Below are 21801 nucleotides of genomic sequence, written 5' to 3'. Positions count from 1 at the left end.
CAGAATCATGAGAGAGTTACCTACTACTCCACCAGACTACGGTTCACCACCAAAATATGCTGAAACAAATCTTAGCTTTGAACATGATGATAAATAAGTACCAAACAATAAAAGTGAAAGTGGTAAATGTATTGAAATAGCTTTCAACACTTTCAAAGGGGGGAAATGTTACTGATACTTAGAATTTTGGTGATTAAAATTTAATCAATAGTTTCTAATTAATTTTAATAATATAAAGCTATAAGCAACATTTTAATGAAAAGTAAGCTCGTACAGTAACCACATGCTGCTGTGGAACTCCCTGTATAGCCCTGTACCAGGATCAAAGGGATAGGTCAGAATCATTTAATAGGAACATGTAGTACCAGTTGATTTGTAAACTGATTTATGATACCTACACAGAACCAGAAGAATACATGTAGCTATCAAGGTCTAGATTAATGAAGATGAAGAAAGCCAACCGTAACGGTTTCGTAATGGTCTATGGGTACCTGCCAGAAACCATGAACCTAAGCAAAAGGTAATTCCGGCAGGGGGAGATCGCGACCACTGACTCACAGACCACCTACCCATATTGCACCCCAGACTCATTTCTAGATGATTCTAACTTTTATTGCGCAGAATCAGAAATGGGAGGAGAATATGCTAATGATTTTTGGGAAATAATATGTTTATGTATGATTACCTAATGGATTTGCATGCGTAAGCTCTATATAAGAAGTTTAATTTTGGTGCAAGGTGTGCACGCTAGGAGGAGATATCCCCCGTGCACCCGGCGCCGCAATAAAGAAGTGTCTGCTTATCTGCATCCCATCGGTGTTGATAAGTTTCTGATTCCGGATTTTCGGTAACAGTCTGACCAGGCGGCTGGGAAGCGGTGGGATGCTGGCAGGCTGCTCGCCACAGCAACCCCATCTGTCCACGTCACGAGGTCGTTCCTTTTGCTACAGCTCTTCGCAAAAGCGGCACAAATCCATCATCAGATGGAGCAGCCGATGAGAAACACCTTGTGTGCAGGCGGCCGTGCCAGCAGTCGTAAAATTTGTGTAAAAATTGGTGTCTTTTACCAACTCGGGGGAAGTTGATACTCAGGTATCAGCTGATACTTGAAAACTCGAGTGGAAAACTCGAGTGGAAAACACAAGTCCAGTTTTAAAGCCGACTGGCCACAGAGGTTGCGAGAATGATTTTTACCTTTTCTAACGTTCGTCGGTCGCTGACATTTAAGCATGAGGAGGAACAGAAAGCCCATCCCCACACAGCAAGCCCCGGGAAAAGGGCGATAAGAAGGCTCCCGTGCCCCCGCGCCTCACCCCTCCTGCTCCCGGCGCAGCGGCGGGCACGGGCAGCCCCTTCCCTCGCCCTCACGGCGGGCAGCGGCCCGGTGGGCGCCCGGGCACAGCCCCGAGAGCCGCCGCCAGCCTGAGGGGAGGCGCCGCGAGGCGGGAAGCGGGGCCGGGAGGACAAAGGGGGCTCCTCCCGCTCCCGCCTCCTCCGCAGGGCAGCGAGGCGGCCCGGCTCGGCCCCCTGCCGCCGCCTCCGCCCCACCGGGAAGGCGCGGGCCCGGGCAGCGGGGGCCCTGGGGATGGGCACTCCCCGGTACTCGCCGGTACTCGCCGCCGCCCGCCCCAGCCGACTCTCGGTCCCAGCAGCCCCCGCGCCGGCGCCCCGCCCGCCCGCGGCCCGCCGGGCTCTGTAGTCCCCGGGAGCGGCCCCGCCGCCGGCCGGCACCGCGCGGGAACTACATCTCCCGGCGGGCAGCGCGGCGCGGCGGCGCCGCCTCCTCCTCCTCCCTCCGTCCCCCGCCGCGCCGTGTTGTTGCGCCCGGCCCGGCCCGGCGCTCCCCACCCGTCTCCCGCCCCCGCCGCCGCCGCGGCCGAGCTCGCTGTGTCAGGGCAGCCCGGGGCGGCGGCGGCTCCGTGCGCCAGGGCCCGACATGGCACCGCGCCGCCCTTCGCGCGGCCACCGTTGGGTGTAGGTGCGGCGGAGGCCGGGGCCGGGAGGGCTCCCGGGGCCTGTGCGGGGCGGCGATCCGCAGCAGAGGGGGCCGGGCATCCCCGGGGGGGCCCTGGCGTGCGATGTGGGGTGAGGGGGTTCCTGAGGGAAGGGGCCGCGGGGCCGCCGCGACAGGGGGCGGCGGGAGCTGAGGGGGCCGCGCTGGGGGGGACTGGGCTGGGCTGAGGGGTCGTGCTGGGGTGGAGGAGAGCCCTGTGGAGACGGTTGCTGAGGGTCTGGTGTCGAAACTGGGGAGCACTGGTGGGGGGTGATGGAGGGTTGGGGTTCCCTGAGGAGGAAGCCGTGCACTGGGGAGGTGAGCTTTGCAAGTGGGTGTACTGGGGAGGGTGGGAGCGGAGGGGTGCCCTCAGTGAAAGGATTGCTGGGGAGCACTGGGAAGAGAGGGAGGTCTAAGGGGAAAGCTGCGGGCTGTGCTGGGGAAGATGCTGGAAGTGGTGGTGAGGGGATAGTGCCGGAGGGGCAGCTGTAGTACTGGGGAGCACGCTGAGGTGGTGGTGGGGAAAATGGTGCCCGAGGCTTTGTCAGTGTGTATCGTTAAAGTGAGGTTCCTTGGTGCATCTGGAAGGCACGACTGGAAAGAACTGGGAAGTGAGGTTTGTGAGGAGGGGCTGGCATGCTTAGAATGGGCTGGTGGGTTCAAGGAGAAAAAAGGTGCAGATAGCTCTTCTAGGGAATGAGCCAGGCTCTGAGAAGCTCGAGTTAGAGCTGTTGTGTTCGTGCTTGTCACAGCTGACCAGCGGATGAGAAGACATCGCTTTCCCACTGTGCCACGACGACCCAGCCCTCCCTGGTTTTGCAGAAGCGGATGACTGACCATCCTGTAGGCATGGCTCACTTAAGAGAATTTGCCAGCCAGGTAAGAGGCGATTAAAAATTTATTTTAAACTCTTGTTGTATCAAGAACAAATGTAACACCCCCAGAAAATCACTTTTTGCTCTCTCTCTCTCTTGCACGTGTCTCAGCTTACTCCTATTAGCTGATTGATTTGTGTCTTACTCGGTGGTGGTAGACTGGACAGTGTTAGCTTGCCAGCCATATAGAAGGGGAATTCTTTGCCCAGGGTGGTGCCTTTCTCTGAGATTAACTTTGCTGTTCCTAGGGAGGCAGGAATCACTGGCTCTCTGAGTATTTTTGGGAGGGGAAGTCTAGAAATGGGAACAGAAAAGCTGACATGCAGGCTATGCCAGACATACCTTACATGTTTACAGCAGTAGCCTGAGAAAAACAGTGCTTGTAACCTTAATGCATGAGAGGCAGCAATATCTGATACTGAACATTTAACTGTTCTGAGAGAGGTATCAGCCTCGGTGGATGTGGTTAAATCCTGCTGTGTGATGACGTTTTCGTAAGAGCAAAGTGGAAAGGTGATGTCATGATGTGGGACTAGAAGCGAAACCACATTAATAGTATTGGCTTGAATCTTCTTTCTTCTGAGTTTGGTTGTGGGGCGTGTTGGATCGTTGGCAGATGTCAATACTGAACGTAGGTCTTGTTTGTGAGAATTTTTGGCGTTTTTCCCTTCTGCTTCTAGGTGTAGAATTGTAATGCTAAAAGCTGTAGTGGTTTGAGATGATGCTTTCTCCAAGCCGTTTCTGATTTAAAATTGGTTTGCAGCACATCTTAGTTTGCACGCTGTCTTTCACATAAACCATTTCCCCAAAGTGCATGTGGAATTAAATGCAAATGTAGCGCCTGAGTGAGTCATAGTACAGGGAGAGGATGGAAAGGGATAGGAAAGAACACTGTCTGGTTAGCGCTGAGAACTGCTGTAGCTACAGAGGAGGTTGCTCTGAAGCTTCTTTGTACACGGTGTTCCCTAATGAAGCTTATCAGAGTTCCAGTGGTCTTATCGCTGAATTTATCACACAAGTGTAAGGCATTCTTAGATTCTGTCGTGCCATGACTCTCTGTCTGATCCTGGAAGAGGAAAGCAGTCTGTGTTGTCCATTCCTTGGGTCTCTTCAGGAATCCTTGGTGGGGCCTTGTAATTTTATGTAACTGGGGCTTGCTGAAAGGGTAGTAGGCATTGGCCTGAAGTTCTGTTCACAAGAGTTTAAGGAGTGGTGGGAAGTACTGTGAAAACTGGGAGACTCAGACTTGAATTGAGATGTCGGAGGCTCGACTTGCCTTTGGTTCCCAGTTCTGTTGCCGATGTGCAAGGGTTACCTTAGGCAAATCCCTGGGTTGCTCTGCTAGCTGGCCCTGTCCCTTTTCTTGGCTGCCCTTTGCTGTGTCCATACAGCACAGCGGGCCTCCGGCCTGTGTTGGGAGCTCTATCTGCTAGGTGGTGTATTTGCATTACAGTGTTTAAAGCTCTGCTCTGAGCTCTGTTTCTAATTTTGTTGTTCCTTATGTGACCTTGAAGAAGCTGCTCAGGTTCTCTGGCTAAGTAATGCTTTGCTCCTTTGAAGCAAAAGAATACAACCTGTGAAGCGAGTTTGGAGTCTCAGACAAATCCCTGTGTTTCAAGGTGTCGAACACGAGCTTCCCTCTTGTCTATACTCCAGAAGTTCAAAACTGTCCCAGGTTTAGCAGCTGAAAAGAGCTGTGCATGGCTTTTGTATAGACAGGAAAGGTTTTTTAGTGTGTAGCATGCAATGTGTGTAAATGCTGGGTGGGAAGTTGGGGAGCAGAGGAGGCAATGAAGGAAAGGAGATCAGTAGCTGAGGTTTATTAAAAACAACTTCCTCCTTCCACTGTGTTTGGCAGAGGAAAATGATGTTTGTTGTTTGGCTGGTTTGGATGTGCTCTAATCAGGAATAACTCTAAATGCTGCTGTAGTTCCATATAAACCATTGGAGGCTGCCAAACTCCCCCTGCCACCTTCAGCTCTTAAAGTCTTGTGGCCTTGGCAATCTGATCCTGTTACAGGCTTCTCCCATACAGAACAGTGATTCTGCTCCTGACCTGCCCCAGAGTAAGGAAACTCTCACTTCTGAAAGCGTTGGAGCACCTCTCGGTGTTCTATGCAGCAGATGCAGGTGTGCCTCTCACTCACGATGCTGAATATGACTGTTTTGAGAGTGAGGTCCAGCCAGATGCAACCCAGGGAGAAATCCTCGAGCTGATTCAAAGGGTGTTTGCTTCTGTTCCCAATATGCAGCTTATCTTTCCAGGTAGTAGCTTTGAAATGAGGGTAGGTATTTATCCTTCTTGTCTCGTCTCCTCTCAAAGCCTGTGTATATCATGCCTCTGCAGCCGGAGGTGGCAGAGCTGCCAAACCCATTCTTTTCCCATGAAGCAGCTGGTGTTACTGCCAGGCTTTTCTCCTAACTAACACACTGCAGTCCTTAATTCCTGATGTCTGCAGCGAGTCGCTCCGTTTTAGAACATAGCATCATCGGTTGTGATGGCAAACACCCCCACACCTGTCATGACAGAGCATCCTTCCTTCCTGTGCTGTCAGATTGGATCCTGGAGGGCAGAAGTGGAGCACATTGCTAGTAGGTTGTCCTCATCCCTCTCATACTTATTCCTGCACGTACAAACGAGATAGTGCTTTGTGTGCTCTCCCCCCAGAGCCTGTTTATGCCTGACTGAGCCATCTCTGGTGTCTGACTGCTCTCAATGGGGAGAAAACAGCATGAGGCCTTTTGCTCCAGAACTGCTGTGTAACTGACATTCAGTCAAGCAAAATGCCACGATGAGGTGACCATCCCTTAAAGGCTTTACATGTGTAGTAGAAGAAGGAGCAGCAGCTGGTCAGCTTGCTCTTCAGACTCTGGCTTTACACGTTGTAGTAGAACAAGGAGCAGCAGCTGGTCAGCTTGCTCTTCAGACCCTGGCCCAGAGCTCCATTTTGCAACCCTGGTAGGTTCTGTGAACGTGGAAGAAAACAGAGAGATCTCAGACTGGTGAGCAGTTGCAAGGTTGACAGGTGCTAATAAGCTTCTTTTGGTTATCTGTGCTCGTTTATGCAGGTGTAAAACATTTGATCTGGGTTCTGTTACCTTCTACTAATGAAATTTTTTAGGTGTGTTTATAGCTGTGCAGCTCCAGAACTTGAATTTGCAGCCAGGGCTGTTCTCTGACAACACGACTGGCACTGAGATCAGTTTGTGTTTAGAAGAGAGACAGGTCATGCTTGTGACACCCTTCATTGCAGTGCGCTGCAGATGCACATTTGGGGGGGTGGGGGAGAGTCAGGCTACACAGAATGTGTTCTTCTCCTCCCCTGCCCCCCCAGCTCTCCTTTCCTGGCATAACTGCATCTATTCTGCTGTCTGGTGAGGCTTGTGTGCCCATCCATCTGAACATTTGCTCATCAGCTGCGAGTTGCCATGTGGCAGCTCCAACAGGAACTCTTTCACTGGGTCAGAGCTCCTGCAGGCTAGCGTGATTTTAGCTATCTTAATTTGTCATGGGAATTCAGGATTGCTTCCATGAAAATATCACCTGGCAATGTCTTCTGTGGTGTCCACAATGGTAGTTCATGAGGTGTGCCACTGGGCAGGCCTGCTGTTGGCCTGCTTGAGTTGGGGGTGTACCTGTTTCCTCCTCTCTAAAAAGAAGGAATTCCTTAGCAGACTCTGGTCCTGCAGCAGGTGTCTGGTAACCGTGGCTGGAATGACTCTGCCATTGTGCCCCGTACTCGTTCACTACGTTCTGGCTGTTGCTGGATGTGACTTGTGTGATTTTTGGCAGCTCTGTCAAAGGATGCATGTCCTCAGGTCCTCCTTAGAGTCATATCTTGCTCTGTCACTGGAGAGCTTCGAAGCATTTCCAGATCAGTTTTTGAAGTGACAGGTACTGGGAAGGTAAATCCAGTACCTACATGAATCAGGTTCCAACCTGATGTGGTGGGCCTGTCTCTTCGGTCCGTCAGAGTTGTATCATTTTCCTGAGTCTCTTGGGCAAAGTTTCCATGTGTTTCTCAGGAAGGTTTCTCTCCTTCGCCACCCTGACCTGAACTACTTTGTTCTGCAGAAATGGGGATAATCTGACATTGAAGTATGGAAGCTGTCCGTGATGACAGAGCCCGATAGATAAAATGGTGGTTGTCCCAAAAGCTGCCTGCAGTAGCTGGTGCTCGTATGGTTCATGTCCTGCTCTTGGAGAATCAGTCCTGATCCTTTGATGTGCCATGCCGGGCTGAGGAGCGGGACAGTAACTTACACCTCACCAGTTCTTTTCTCGTGGAAAAATTACTTGGGACAGGAGGAAGGTTTTCTTGCAGGGTTGCTTCCCTGCAGGATTCGTGTGAGTAGTGTTTCCTTTACCACCTGAACCAGGTGCTTCTAGGAGATGATCCTCCTTCTCTCCCTTCCCCCTGATATGTGCAGTGGCTGATGTGGCGAGTGGCTTTTTTTACGGTGCAGCAGGTGACCGCAGGGTAGCGTCCGGGCCACCTTGCTGCCTCTGCCTTAAGTTGGTCAAGAGGTGGAAGCTGCTCCTGGCCTCTTGTGAGCCTTCACTAGCCAGCCTGTTCTCCCTGCGCTGCAGTCATCGTTCTCCTGTTGTCTCCTGGCATTCCTCAAGCTCAAGTCCTCTTCCTTTCCCCTGCCTCCCTCTGTTCAGTCCCTGTTGTGTATCTCTAGTTCCTTTCATCTCTGCATATCCCCTCCAGTCTGTTTCCAGTGCATTTGTTCAAAGTACAGCCTGTTTGGGTGTTCCCATGGACACACAAGGATATTTGGTTATCCTTCTGTATGCTGCACTGGAATGCGGATGGAAATCCTGTTGAGTGAGCTGCTGGGAAAGCTCGCTCTGGGCCCGGCATACTCCAGTAGCCATGCACTGGGCACAGAAGGCAAACAACCTGTAATGACTGGCTGGCTTAATCATTAAGCAGCACCTTGGGCTGCTCCGTGGTGGCCTGCTGCTGCTGGAACCTGGTGGTAGATGGAAAAATGCAGCTGCCCTGTTCCCAGATAAAATATCCGCCAGCTCAAGGCCCAGGCAAGGGAGTGGTCCCTCTGGGTGACGTGTTGGAGGTGAGACTGAGAAGTGCTGGGTGTGGAAAACTCACTGGAACGGCAGGGCTGCTTCCTGTAGTTCAGGCTGCATTTTCCAGATAATTTTTTTTTTCTTTTTAAACTAGACTTATTTTTTTCTAAAAGGGCAGAAAACCTCATCGCAAAGAGCCTTTTAGAAGCATGAAGCAGAGCAGGACCTCTTGGTCTGCAGCTGGGTGGAATGAAATAGCATCAGAAAATTATTCTGCTTTCTTCCCTTTCTCGTTCCTACTTATCTTAATAAAGAGTTGACTTTGTAGCTGCTGTTAAAGAGTTAGGATTTCTCCGATGATGATGATGATGGTGTTAGTAGCTTCCCAGTTGATATGCCTATCTAATGTGGGGAATGCTGTTTACTTTTGCATCTGGGCATGCCAGACAGAGGAGAGGCTGTTCCAGAAAAGCAGGTCTGCAGACGGAGTACCTGTTCAGCTCTCCTGTCTCCTCTGGGATGGGCAGGTGTCTGCTCTCCTTGCTGCTGACCTTTCAAAAGATGTGAGGGTCCCTCTGCAAACATAGAATCATAGAATCATGGAATGGTTTGGGTTGGAAGGGACCTCAAAGATCATCCAGTTCCAACCCCCCTGCCATGGGCAGGGACAGCTTCCACTACACCAGGTTGCCCAAAGCCTCATCCAACCTGGCCTTGAACACTTCCAGGGATGGGGCAGCCACAGCTTCTCTGGGCAACCTGTGCCAGTGCCTCACCACCCTTGTTGTAAAAAATCTCTTCCTTATATCCAATCTAAATCTCCCCTCTTTTAGTTTAAAGCCATTGCCCCTTGTCCTATCACTACACGCCCTTGTCTAAAGCCCCTCTCCAGCTTTCCTGTAGCCCCCTTTAAGTACTGGAAGGCTGCGATAAGATCACCCCGGAGCCTTCTCTTCTCCAGGCTGAACAGCCCCAACTCTCTCAGCCTGTCTCCATAGCAGAGGTGCTCCAGCTCTCAGATCATCTTGGTGGCCTCCTCTGGACCCGCTCCAGCAGCAACATGTCCTTGTGTTGGCGACCCCAGAGCTGAACACAGTGTTCCAGGTGGGGTCCCACGAGAGTAGAGTAGAGGGGCAGAATCTCCTCCCTCGACCTGCTGCCCACGCTGCTTTTGATGCAACTTCTTCTCGTCTTGGGTGTGTTCTGTGTTAAGTTTCTCAGCGTGTGGAGACCTTTTAGGACATGTGAGTTTTGGGTGAATTAAACAACACAGTAGATGCGTAGATAGGGAGCTGAGCTGGGTGGGTGGGTATGCATGGTGCTCTGCAGGCCACCACGGGATTTCATGGACATTTCCTGTCTCTGCTTTCCGGTTTAGCACTCCAGGGTGGATCCTGAGGAGCTGTTCACCAAGCTGGAGCGGATCGGCAAAGGATCGTTTGGTGAAGTGTATAAAGGGATCGACAACCGCACCAAGGAGGTGGTTGCTATCAAGATCATTGATCTGGAGGAGGCTGAGGATGAAATCGAGGACATTCAGCAGGAGATTACGGTGCTCAGCCAGTGTGATAGTCCTTACATCACCCGGTACTATGGATCCTACTTGAAGGTAGGACAAAGCCATGCCAATTCTCTTGGCAACAGTTTGGGAATGGAGTGGGCTTCTCTGTGGGTGCTGCAGCTGATGGTGGCGTACAGCACTGGGAGGTGCCCAGTCTTTGAGAGTCGGTGTGGCAGCAGGAACAGCAGTGGCTCCACTCACCCTATTTATGTGGTCTTAGTAGGAAGCTGGGCTTTAAGACACTTGGGAAGCACATGAAAATCTCCTGCCCAGTACAGTGTGGTCCCAAGGGCAGGGCACTTCACTGGAGGGACAATTTTTTGTTGAAGTGGCAGATCCCTCCCTGGTTTGACCATTCTTGAAAGGAAGTCTGTGGAATACTTTTTCAAAATACCACAGTTTTACGGTAGCACCATGGGGGCCTTTATGCCTCTGGAAAGACGAGGAGCTTGAAACTGTGCTTTGTGGTCATCATTGCTGATGAAATGATGAAAAGAACAGGAACTAAGTCTTTGGAGGAGTGCTGATACCACTTCCATTGACAACAGGTTCAGGAATCCCCAGTGGAAGCTACTGGTAGTGATGACCAGAAGCAGCCCCTGCACGTTGGCTGCTGGAGGTGTATGTAACCCTGGGCCTGTAGCAAACAGTTCTTGAGCTCTTTGGATCCAGGTTATTCCTTACGTGTTTTTCAAAGGCCATAATGCATTTTCTCAGCCTTCTCCTGAAAACACCAGGCAAGCTGTGGTTTCGTGGATCTGCTGCTTATCTCCTGCCAGGACTCTGAGAACCTCAGTCTGGTTATCCCGTCTCTGAGGAGTAAGGTCTTGCTGGTTGTACCCTTCAAGCTGGCAGTCCTGTTAATGAGATCAAAGGCTGCAAAGCTCTCCTGTCATTGTCAAGAAGATGTGCTAGATCTGCTGGAGCGAAGTTAAATGGTTCCAACCTGAGAATATTCTTGTCTCTGGGCTGTGTAGTCTGGGGCCTGTAGTGGCACTAAGCTTGCTCAGATAAAACTGCAGACTGAGAGAAAGAGATGTGTTGGGGGCAGGTCCACCACTATAATGCTCTGTCAGCAGGACAGAGGAAGCTGGGAGCTCCCTCCATACGCCTCTGAGAGCTGCGGTGTGCAGCATCTCTTGGATTGTGTACAGGACTACTCGTGTCTTGCTGCCTCTGGAGTGTTTCACTTTTCTGCCTGCTTTTGTTACTGGCTTTGCTCTTGATTTGTGCTCTTGCTTGCAGGGCACTAAGCTATGGATAATCATGGAGTACCTAGGAGGAGGTTCAGCGCTGGATTTGGTGAGTAGGCAGTAAGCTGTGGACCATGAAAAATGTTGTCTGGAGCCATGGTTTGTGAAATGCCCGTGAGCCAGACACTCACTTGGCACAGACCATCTTTTCGACAGCCCTGTGCCTGGAGGGTGGGCAGTGCAGGACAGACGTGCTGGTTATGCGTGTCCTAGGACAGAGGAAATGTTTGCACGGAGCTCGGCTGTCAAAGCGCAGTTCTCCAGTGTGTTCTGCTGCTTTACAATGGGAAGAGCCAGTGGACTGAAATGTGACAGCAGCCAGTTGTTTTTGAGCAGCATGAATCCGTGCCTCACCTAATAAGAGTCTGTGGAATTGTTCAGTGCTTGCATGGCATCGAGCTCAGCAGGGACCTGGTCTACGAGCAGGGTTCCCAGGTGTATGATGACACAAATGACATGTAACAAGGTACCCCAGGTTTTAAGGGAATACGAATGCAGAATAAACACGTGGGCAAAGTTCTGCTGTGCTGTATTCTGTCACAGGGCTTTGCTTTTCTCCTTAGGACAATAAGGCCTGTTTTTCCAGAGCAGTAACTAAGGTGATGTCGTGACTTGGAGGAAGGGTGTAATGGAGGGGCTGCCATCAGCAGAAGTCATCTCTGTGTCAGAACCTTAATTATTGCACTGAAAAGGCAGGACTTCAGAGGAGAACTGATGGAAAGGAGAAGAGCTTTGATGTAATACTCCACAGCCAGAGGGCAGAAGCTGTCCTTGTGCTGTTGCAGTGGCTGAAATTCAAGTTCTTGTCTGCTAGCAGAGAGACTTGAACAAGAGAAACTGTTAAGATGTTCTGTTCACCAGTGTATATCCAGGCCAAAGCAAGAGATGAGCATCCTGCCGTTTGTCTGGGAAGCCGTTAATAGACTGACAGAAAGTTCCCCCAGGATTTTCCATTTAACCTTGCCAGGTGCGAAGCCCAGTGTTCTGCTTGCAGAATGCGCAGCAGGCGTGCAGGAGGTGCCTCCTGCTGAATATGACCTGCTTGGCCAAGGTTTCCAAGTAACAAAGTGAGAGGCTGGAAAATCCGAGGCATCAGTCACTCTCCTTTAAGTCTTCTTTCTGCCCTTTATCAGCTGAAGCCGGGACCCCTGGAGGAGACTTACATAGCTACTATCCTGAGAGAAATCCTAAAGGGTTTGGATTACCTACACTCTGAGAGGAAGATCCACAGGGACATCAAAGGTAAGAGTGGGTAGCTCCGCTCTCTTTCTTGTGAGGGATGTTACTAGCAGAAGATCCAGAAGCATTATACAGCAATAATCTGAGAGGTTTCAAAGACCGTTTCTTAGTGCTGCTTTTCCTGTTGGGTTGCTTGTTTCTGACTCTGATGCTTGTCAGTTTATTGCAACTCTTGTTTTTCAGGTCTTTAGGGTTTAGAGTAACAGGATCTGTAGCTCTTCTCTGGCATGTGTAGAGAAGCCTCTGGACAGGCAGAGGCTAAAGCAAAGGAGTCAGTGAAAGGCACGTTCAGATTGTAGCTGACTCTCAGTTATGTCTGGACATTTGCTTTACTGCTGGACCCCGAGGGGTGTGTGCGCTGGTCGTCATGCTTAGAACTTGCTGTGAAGGTGAGCTGTCCTCACGGCAGGGTTCACAGCACTGGAAGGTCAGGGCAGCTTGTGTCAGCTTGTCCTGTTACTGATTTTTATAGTCGTTGTCTGTCTGTAACGTAGAGAGCGCTGACATCTGCCTCCTGACAAGCGGTCTTACACCAAGCACGGAGCATCAAAGGACAGGAGGAGGGCGGGAGGACAATGCTGTGGAGACATGGCCAGTGTTGGATGCCAACTGCTCTGACCTTCTGCAGGGGGGGTGTGGACAAGCAGAGCAGAGAAGCCTCATGCAGGGAGATACGTAGAAAAGATTCCATTGTGTATGTGAGGCTAGATGTTTCTAGCGCTGCAAGCTGTGCAAGACTGTTGACTGCCAGCAGAGTAGGGAAACGCTGGAGGTTTGTAGGTAGGATCTCTGAGAATGAAAAGTCCTACCAAACCCCCCTCGTCTCAAATCCTGAGCAGTGCCACTGTCTCAAGCCAAGTGAGCAGGAACCAGTACAAGACCAGGACTTAGCAGATCCTTCTGAAGAGCTCCCATTTAACCTGTGCCAAATGCTACTCTGAAAAAAAGGTAGAATGTTTGAGGTATCTGGGACCATGTGGCCCTTCACATCTACTTCTTGCCACTATCCTGAAAATAGTCCCCTTCTGATCCAGCCAGGTGTATTGAACTTGTGCCATGTTACTCAGCAGAAATGGGAGCATGAGTCTGAGGCTGGAAATGCAAGCTGAGTGTTTTTGCTGGCGTAGAGGAGGGTGCCACAGGAGGTCCATTCTCAGTATTCAGTTCTGTGTGGGCTGGAGATGGTTCAGAAACCAGTGGACTTAATGCTTATTTGTGCGAACAGCTGCCAACGTGCTGCTTTCGGAACAAGGAGACGTGAAACTGGCCGACTTTGGGGTGGCTGGACAGTTGACAGACACACAAATCAAGAGAAACACCTTTGTCGGGACTCCATTCTGGATGGCACCAGAGGTCATCAAACAGTCTGCTTACGACTTCAAGGTGAGCTGGGTGCATGTCGTGGTTTAGCCCGGCCGGCAACTGAGCTCCACACAGCTGCTCGCTCACCCTCCCCACCCCAGGGGATGGGGAAGAGACCTGTGGGTTGAGAGAAGAACGATTTAATAATATAATAATAATTATATATGCATACATATGTATGTATAATGATAAAAATATATATGAACAAGTGATGCACAGTATAACTGCTCACCACCCAGTGACTGGTGCCTGTCCCGTCCTGGTTAATAGCATCATAGAATCACAGAATGGTTAGGGTTGGAAGGGACCTCAAAGATCATCTTGTTCCAACCCCCCTGCCATGGGCAGGGACACCCTCCACTACACCAGGTTGCCCAAAGCCTCATCCAACCTGGCCTGGAAATGGTGATCGAAACAGATAAGTCTTGACACCGCAATTGCGGATGAGTGAGGGGCCCAAAAAGACAGCGAGGCAGCACTCTGAGAGTCCCCAGAAGAGGAGAAGACCTTCTTTCCAGTTAACCCTGATCTTTATACTGGGCATGATGCTGTATGATATGGAATACTCCATTGGCCAATTCAGCCCTCAATCCTAAGTCTAAGTTCAAATCCTAAGGGGAGTTGTGGCCCCTCTGTCCCGGCCATCCTGTTGTGCTCCTGCACGCTGGCAAGAACACGGCAGCTGGAAAGTCCTTGATGTCTCAGCCCCAACTACAAACATCAGTGCACCGTCAACACTCTTCTAACGAATCCCAGACTAAAACCAAACCACAGAGCTCTTCTGGCTGCTAAAAAGGAAAACTTAACTGTGTCCCAGCCAAAACCAGGGCAGTGCAGGAGGCGGGTTGCTACTTGGTGCTGCTATGTGTGAGATGGTGGTAGGGTAAAGACAGGAATTGGAAGTGCTGCTTGTTGCAAGAATGATACTTTCCTGTTTAGGGTTCGGGGTCTGTTGGGAGAGTTTGTCTGTTAGACATGAAACAACTTATCTGGTTTTATGTGACCAGCCCTTTGGCTGTGCTAAAGTCGGGTGCTGCTGTGTTGCAGAAGTGCTGTTTGCTGTTCTGTGCTCTCACTGTTCTTGCTCTTCTTTCAGGCAGACATCTGGTCCCTTGGAATTACCGCCATTGAACTAGCAAAGGGAGAGCCTCCAAATTCTGACTTGCATCCTATGAGGGTTCTCTTCCTGATTCCCAAAAATAACCCTCCAACGCTTGAGGGTCACCACAGCAAGCCCTTCAAGGAGTTTGTGGAAGCCTGCCTCAATAAGGATCCTAGATTTGTGAGTATTGCTGTCCGCCTGTGAATTTGGGCAGAGTATTCCAGAGGTCAAAGATGTATTTAGTAGGAAGACCTTTTGGTGCAAGGCTCCTGGAGAGAAAGAAGCCCTGAGCTTGCAGAATGGATGGGCAAGCCCAGAAGTCAGTGCACTCTCGTGTTTTGTGTCCAGAGATGGTTAGATGTAGCATGCTTTCCTTATTTGCTCCAGAGGCCGACAGCTAAAGAGTTGCTAAAGCACAAGTTCATCACACGCTACACCAAGAAGACCTCATTCCTAATGGAGCTGATAGATCGATTCAAGCGCTGGAAGTCGGAGGGCCATGGAGAAGATTCCAGTTCTGGCGATTCCGATATGTACGTACATGTCCTGCCTGGAGGGGTGCCCCTGCTGTACCCTGCATGCCTCAGGGTGGCCTACTGCAAACGGCTCGCGTCCTTTTCCCCTCCTGGGCTGGAGATGTTGTGGTAGCTCAGGGCGACCTGCGAGCATCTGCTGCCTGAAGAAACAGGCTGTTACCTCCTGTTCAGTGGGACCTGGTACTCTGTTCCGCTCCTTAACCTGTGGAGCCTCCTTGAGCGTGAGGAATTAGAGGTGCTAACAAGAAATACCTAGGCTGTGTAACTAGGAAAACAAGGCTCCTGTCGCTTTACTGACGGTGACAGCAGCTGTGTGCATGTGTTTGTGGAGTCATGCATGGAGAGCTTTGCTGCTGGTGTGGAGGACGATGAGGGGATGAGCCTTGGGTGAGGAAAGGACACTTTGTGCCAGGCTGGTGTTGCAGAGAAGCTCTGCACCTGTAGTGGCAGCGACTCAACTGACCGATGACTGGGAGGTTGGCTTGCAGCATCTAAGGCTGGCCCCTCAAATCGTGAGCTTGGATCGTCTCTAAATTCTCCTAGGAAATTCTCCTAAATATAACTAGCACTTGAAACTGTCTCCAAGCTGGCTAGAGCAGAAAGGTGGTTGTAGTGATTTGGAAACATGATGTAGTACTTAGCTCAGATCGCTGTGGTGCTCTATATGGGCTCTAGAGACTGAAGTGGTTTCTCTTCAGGATTTTTTGCTGGGTAGGGAAGTGCCTGGAGCCCTGTGGTGATAAGACAATCAGAGCTTGTGACGCTAGGAATGCATGGGTGGAACACCCAGTGTGTGGAGCTGAGGCATTATCTCAATCTCTCCTTTTTCATTTGCAGTGATGGAGACACAGAGGATGGAGACCAGGGTCCAATCTGGACATTCCCACCAACTATTCGCCCCAACTCCTTGAGCAAGCTGCACAAAGGAATGGCTCTTCATAGTTCCCAGAAGGTCTGGTTGCTGTCTGTTCTCTCAGAAGTGGGCTTCTGAGGGTCTTGGGGAAGCTATCAGTCACTCGTGTTCTGTCTGAAGTTGACATTAGTCTGGTATCAAGGGCTAGTGCCCCAGAGTTGCCTCTTTCACATTGCCAGGGCACTGCAATCTGTGGCTTCCCTGAGGCCCGGCGATGGGACTGCCGTTGAGGTGCTGTGAATTTACCAAAGGCTTAGTAGTCTGTGTGCCCTGGGAGCCTTTGCCTGTGCTCATAACTTCTCTTCGTGTTGTTTCTAGCCTACGGAGCCCATCAAGAGGCAACCACGGTCGCAGTGTCTCTCCACGCTTGTTCACCCAGTTTTCGGGGAGGTGAGTAGAACCTTCTTGGTGTCTGTGGTGGTTGGAGATGGACAGATACTTGACACGGCTAAGTAAATGGGAAGGATTTGGAGAAGGGAGGTGGAGTGAGGTATCTGTTAGGGTTAAGGGACTGTGAAGCATTTCCTACTGTGTTTTAGGAAGGTGAGTATGTCCCTGGCGTGTCCTCTCCGATATACTGGTATTCCCGGAAGCATAGCGTTACTGTGGTGTCTTCTGGTGAGGACAAGGCAGAGGAGTGCCAGCTTCTTACCTGTGCCTTAGACTTACCAATGCCTAGAGGCGACTGCGGACTCTCATGTCCCTGGTCTCCGTGCCTGGAGTGCAGCTCCTGTTAGGGCAGGCCGGGGTTAGAGCTTGCTGTGGCCGGGCAAGTTCCCTGCCCTCGTGCTCGATTCTCTGCCCGTAGCAGAGTCACTGAGGGGAACGTGGCAGGGTTAGGGCAGCAGTTGGCTTCGCCAGTTCCTGAGCCATCTTCTTGATTTACACATGGCTGCTATCACTGGCTCGCCAAAGCTAAGGAGCTACCTACCATAAAGCCTGTGGAAGGTAGGCAGGGAAAATCGGGTTGGGAAAATCCGCTCTGTTTCCCGGCCTTGTGTTCCAGGTGGGGACGTGGAGTTGAATTAAAGCTACTGTTAGTTATGGGATAGTGTCTGTATGAGCAGGGAGCTGAATTGTCTTTCCAGCTGAGCGGTGTGTTAAGGGTGGAAAAGAGGATGATAGTCACAAGGGGACTTCTGGCTAAGGGCTCCAGTTGCTGTTCCCAGCAGGAGTGAAGGAAAGGAGGTTCTGCTTTGGAAGGCATAGCTTACACTGTGCCTTGGGGTTCTGGGGGTGCTGGGTTACAGAGACCCTTTCTCTGGGCCTGATGACTTGCTCTTTTCTGGATCCTGAGGGTGTTGCAGGGGTGGCCCAGCAGAAAGCTGGGCTTTTTCAGAGACAGTCTCTGGGCTTAAGCTCTTTTCTCAAGTGTAGGGCTGTGTAGAAAGAGGGTTTGCTGCAGGGTGGGAAGCAGAGGCCGTGCTGAAAAGCAGGCATGTGGTACTCTTGAGAGCACTGCTTTGGAAATTGAGAGTTTGGAAGTTGACTTCCACAGTTCAGAGCATGAGGCGGATGGTCTGGATCTTGTAGGCCCAGACTTGTGAGATAAAATCGGATAAAAATAATGCCAGTTTCTGATGCAGGCAGTTTGTTCGTGCAGCGTAATCACTGATGTCTGTTTCTCAATGAGTGCATCTTTGTGCTTCTCCTTACCAGTGTTGCTGCACCAGTTCCAGGCGGGAAGCGGCTTCCTGGGGCATTCCATTTCTCCTAGTTTGACTCCCTTGCCCCAGACTTGCTGATCCTCCCTTCCCTTGATTAGACTTTCCTGCCAGCTCAGCTGATCCCACTCGGGGAACTCAGGTGCAGAGAAGGTTCTGGGACCTCTCTGAAATAACCTGGCTTCTGTGTGCAGCAGCAGGGGGTTGGAAGCAAACTTTTCTCCAAGTCTGCAAGTAGGAAATGTGCTTCGCTGCTGGTTGCGTATGTTGTTCTTTTCAGTTCTGGTTTCTTACCAACAGGAGACCCTCTCCTTCTCACCGTTGTAGCAGCACCTCTTAGACCTGCTAGGTCTTCATCACCTCTTTCTCTGAAAGGGCTGAGGCTGAGCTTTGGGAATTAAAAGGTTATGAACAGCATATCAGTAAGATTTCATGTGCCTTCCCTCCATGTGTATTATCGGATGTTAACATTGAAAATGACCCATGGTGAGTCACTGACACAGATGTGGGCAACTGCAAATCTGGAAACCGGTCTGCCCTTTCTGGGGCAGGGAGGAAAGCTGAGGGGTTTGGGCCTGGAGGGCCAAGCAGGGAATAAAAGCCAACCTGTAAGGCGTTGCGCAGTACAGCCCTCGAGTCCCCTGCTAACCTCCGGAAGCTCTTCTGCAGCGGGTAATGCAGACTGCTCACATCACAGGCTGCTCACATCACAGCTGGGCAAGCTAAAGGTCAGTGACTTGGCATCAAAGGCAGATGATAAACTGGCAACTGACCTGCAGGACAGACCCTGTGTGTCGTCTCCTTCTGAGGCAGGCAGTCTTTGGTCAGGTAGCCGTCAAATCAAATCCTTGGCTTTAGCATCACAACTATTTTTGGCCCAAGAAACCCGTGTCCTTGATGTGTAATCAAGTTGCCCTCCGTGCCCCCTGCCACTTCGGGCTGAGCAGAGGCGTGTGCGAGCTGCTCCCGCTGCTGAGGCTTTGTGTTAGTGAGCAGCTACCCCACTGAAGAGGCAGTGGCCCTTTTTGGCCAGGAACCGTTTGTGTCCGGTGGGGAACCTGGAGCACAGGGATGGGTCCAGCTGGGGATTAACATTCACAGTGTCCTGCTTTCTGGACCGTGGGGAAAAGGTGAGCTCCAACAACAGGAAGGGCTGATCCCAGAATTGCAGGCAAAGAACTGTGAGGCTTATGTAAAGCCCTTTAATCAGCGTAGCCTAACGGGAGCTTAATCGAAGTGGACAGTGATTAGCTGGCAGACTCTGCTCGTTCAACAAAAGGGTTGGGTTTTTGTTCAGCTCATCGCTAACGATGTGCACTAGAGAAAGGGCAGCCGCATGAGCTGCTCTGAAGGAAACGCTGCAGAGACGGTGGTTTTTCCAAGGACAGACTCCTTCAGGCTCAGCATCAGGAGTTCCTTAATGGTGGAGATTTAGCTATTTCAAATTAACAGCTGGAACCACGTGCAAGTAGACTTGTGGCTGGTGAGGCCTCGTTGCAGGGCACTCACCATGACAGATGCGAACAGGAGTGCTCATCTAGGTCGGATGTTGCACATGGAGGTCTCGGTGTGGGGGCTTCCTTCCCCTCTCCCCCTGGGGAAAGCGCTCTCCTGGGGAGGAGTGTTGGAGGCCAAGTGGCTCAGGAGCTGCAGTGTGGCAGTTGTCTCCCTCAGCCTCCCACTCACTAGAAGCAACTCAAACTCTTTTGTGGTTATTAAACATGGTGGTGACTAACTCCTGGTGTCATGGTATTTCCTGCAAGCCTTTGTGTTCATCTGGGTGCTAAGCTGTCGTTAGCAGCAGAGGTGACAGTACTGGTTCAGGTGCAGCTGGACTTCTTTGTTCTGTTACTACTTACGGGTTTTCAGGGCTGTTGATCCATTTCTGGTATCATTTAGTTTGTTTAAGAGTACATCAGGGCCTGTTTGTTAAGGACTTAACAAACTGGTGAGGCACTGGAACAGGTTGCCTAGAGAAGTTGTGGCTGCCCCATCCCTGGAAGCATTCAAGGCCAGTTTGGATGAGGCTTTGGGCAACCTGGTGTAGTGGAGGGTGTCCCTGCCCATGGCAGGGGGGTTGGAACTAGATGGTCTTTGAGGTCCCTTCCAACCCAAACCATTCCATGATTCTATGACTTCAATTGCTGTTAGTACGTGGAGGAAAGTCTGAGCTCCAGACATTGGACTTCCATCTTCCTGACCTACAAAAAGAGCCCTTCTGTATTTTTTTTAGGAAGAATGTGAGTGCCCTCCTGCACCCTTGTGGAGTCATACTAAAAGGGAAAGGGACTTAATGTCTGTACTGCACTGCTTGACCAGTGCTTTGTGCAAGGAACTAACTCACTCTTTCTGGGTCGCAGCTTAAAGATAAGCACAAGCAGACTGGAGGCAACGTGGGAGCTATGGAGGAGCTGGAGAATGCCTTTAGCTTGGCCGAGGAGTCCTGCCCTGGCATCTCTGACAAACTGATAGCACACATGGTGGAGCGGGTACAAAGGTGAGTGTCCTCTGGGGTGGAGCTGGCGGTGAACTGAACTACTGTTGTACTCCATCGCTGTGGTGAAGGTTGGTCCTGGGCAGTCAAGTGAATAGTGGTGACAGCTGACCTAATAGTCCCTAAGTCACTTCTCCTTTTTTCATTTAATGGAAGCAGTTCTTCCTGCCTCCGAGGTCTGTTCTTACACTGAACAGGTTTCTGTAGTGTAGGTGAATGTTGCAGAGCACAGGAAGATGCTGCAGTTCACCTCCATCCTGCATATATATATATATATATGACATCCTGCTGGTCCTGTTACCCAGGCAGCAAAGACTATGTAAAATGTCACTGGGATTGCGTCTGGAATAGCGAGGATCTGTTTCATTGCAAGGAATGTGCTTTACGTGCAGCCAGTTGCTCTGCTTGCCCAGCTTCAGGGAGGAGGAAACTCTGTTTTTCCTGAAGTCAGTTACTTATTAAACCAGTGCAGGAGCGTAGTCTGGTAGAAGGAAGTTCTTTGCTGCTCAGCAGGTGCCACGTGAACCTTTCTTCCGTTGTGGGCACAGTCACATCCATGCAGTGCAGGCAACACCAGGTGCTGATCACAGCTTCAGCAGGGTTTATTTAAGGTTAATTTGGCTTTTTTCCCTTTCACAGCAGGCTGTCCTAAATCTCACCCTTTCCTTACCAGCCAAGAAACTTCACATTTGGCCCTCCACTGGCTAGAAGGCTGGAAATGTCAAGCAAGGAAGAAGAGCCTTAGATATTAAGGACTGAAAATACTGGCTGTCCTTGAGGGCTTCTCTTACTAAGCCATTCAGGCTTTCAAGGAATGAGGATGAGGAATCTAAAGGTGGAAAGAGAACACTCTTGTGTCTTCTGGCTGCCCCACAGAGCTCCCGGAAAGCAGGCTGGTGATGCCTGCAAAAGCTCCAGCCTCTGGCTGAGCAGATGTGTGTTGGGTGACTGCAGAGCAGCTGTTTCAGTGTCGTTCCCTTCTCTCAGCCCAGAAATGGCACCACTGGATGGCGCAGGAGTGCCAGAGAATGGGTTTTCTGGAGGTTCCCAAAACTTCCCAGGCCCTGGTTGGTTTCTCACTGTAAGACACTCGTGTTCAAAATTTCTCAGCCTCATTTTTCTTTTTCTTAGCCTGAAATTGAAAAAATGCCGCCTTGGCTTTTTGTTAAATTTCTGGTTTCTTCTTTCAAGACTCCTTCATCTGGAAAACTGGTAGTGCCAACGGGAGTGAGGACAAATGCCTCCAGACTTACCTCTTGACCCGCTGGCTGGTGCACTGCGTGCGGGCCGCCGTCCTGGTGAGGGCTTGACGTGGGCAGCAGTGACCAGTTCCACCCGTTGTTCTTTCTTGCAGGTTTTCACACAGTCGGAACCACCTGACTTCTGCCCGCTGACACCTGCGTTCCCTGCGGCTGTCTTGAGGGGGGAAGGATTTTTTTCCAGCTTCGTAAGAACTACATCTCTAATCCAGCCCATCTGCTGTTGGATGTAACATTGTGTTACGGACTCCAGGACATTTCAGAGCCTTCATATTACACGTGTTTCCATGATAACCCAGGGTGGGGTTTGCGATGCAAGTACAATTTAGACCTTTTGCAGAACCCGAGATGGGTGGTCTAATTGTTTTTACGATGTAATCAATGCAGTTTTTAATTGTTTCCCTATGGATGTATCCATTTTGGCTTGGTTTGATTCACAGCTTGTTACTGGTAAATGCCTGGCTGCTGGAAAAGAGGGAGATTCTCTTCCATTGGGATATCTTTCTGATGGATTT

At 50.7% G+C, this 21801-nt stretch overlaps 1 protein-coding gene across 3 annotated transcripts; it reads left to right on the top strand.

Annotated features, from left to right (window-relative positions):
* The first annotated feature begins 2749 nt into the window (after positions 1–2749).
* Positions 2750–21785, top strand: STK25 (serine/threonine kinase 25). Of its 3 annotated transcripts, XM_009983820.2 has the most exons (11): positions 2750–2872; positions 9282–9512; positions 10710–10766; positions 11851–11959; positions 13182–13339; positions 14415–14600; positions 14808–14953; positions 15794–15908; positions 16188–16259; positions 19894–20030; positions 21382–21785. In XM_009983820.2, the coding sequence occupies exons 1-11, from the start codon at positions 2822–2824 to the stop codon at positions 21419–21421; spliced, it is 1302 nt and encodes a 433-aa protein (XP_009982122.1). In that variant the 5' UTR covers positions 2750–2821; the 3' UTR covers positions 21422–21785. The 3 variants fall into 3 exon arrangements, with proteins under 3 accessions (XP_009982122.1, XP_009982124.2, XP_009982123.1); XM_009983822.2 differs by lacking the exon at positions 9282–9512 and having other exon boundaries at positions 2775–2872; XM_009983821.2 differs by lacking the exon at positions 2750–2872 and having other exon boundaries at positions 9386–9462.
* The last annotated feature ends 16 nt before the right edge of the window (positions 21786–21801 follow it).

The sequence above is a fragment of the Tauraco erythrolophus genome, chromosome 11 (assembly GCF_009769465.1).
Source record: "Tauraco erythrolophus isolate bTauEry1 chromosome 11, bTauEry1.pri, whole genome shotgun sequence".
NCBI classification, from domain to species: domain Eukaryota; kingdom Metazoa; phylum Chordata; class Aves; order Musophagiformes; family Musophagidae; genus Tauraco; species Tauraco erythrolophus.
This window is presented reverse-complemented; position numbering and strand designations above follow the sequence as displayed.

Excerpts from the sequence above, each read along its gene's own strand:
- STK25 (XM_009983820.2), top strand. The coding sequence starts at position 2,822 with ATGACTGACCATCCTGTAGGCATGGCTCACTTAAGAGAATTTGCCAGC. Across the intron at positions 14,601-14,807 it reads TCAATAAGGATCCTAGATTT|AGGCCGACAGCTAAAGAGTT; the intron begins GTGAGTATTGCT and ends TATTTGCTCCAG. Across the intron at positions 20,031-21,381 it reads ATGGTGGAGCGGGTACAAAG|GTTTTCACACAGTCGGAACC; the intron begins GTGAGTGTCCTC and ends TCTTTCTTGCAG.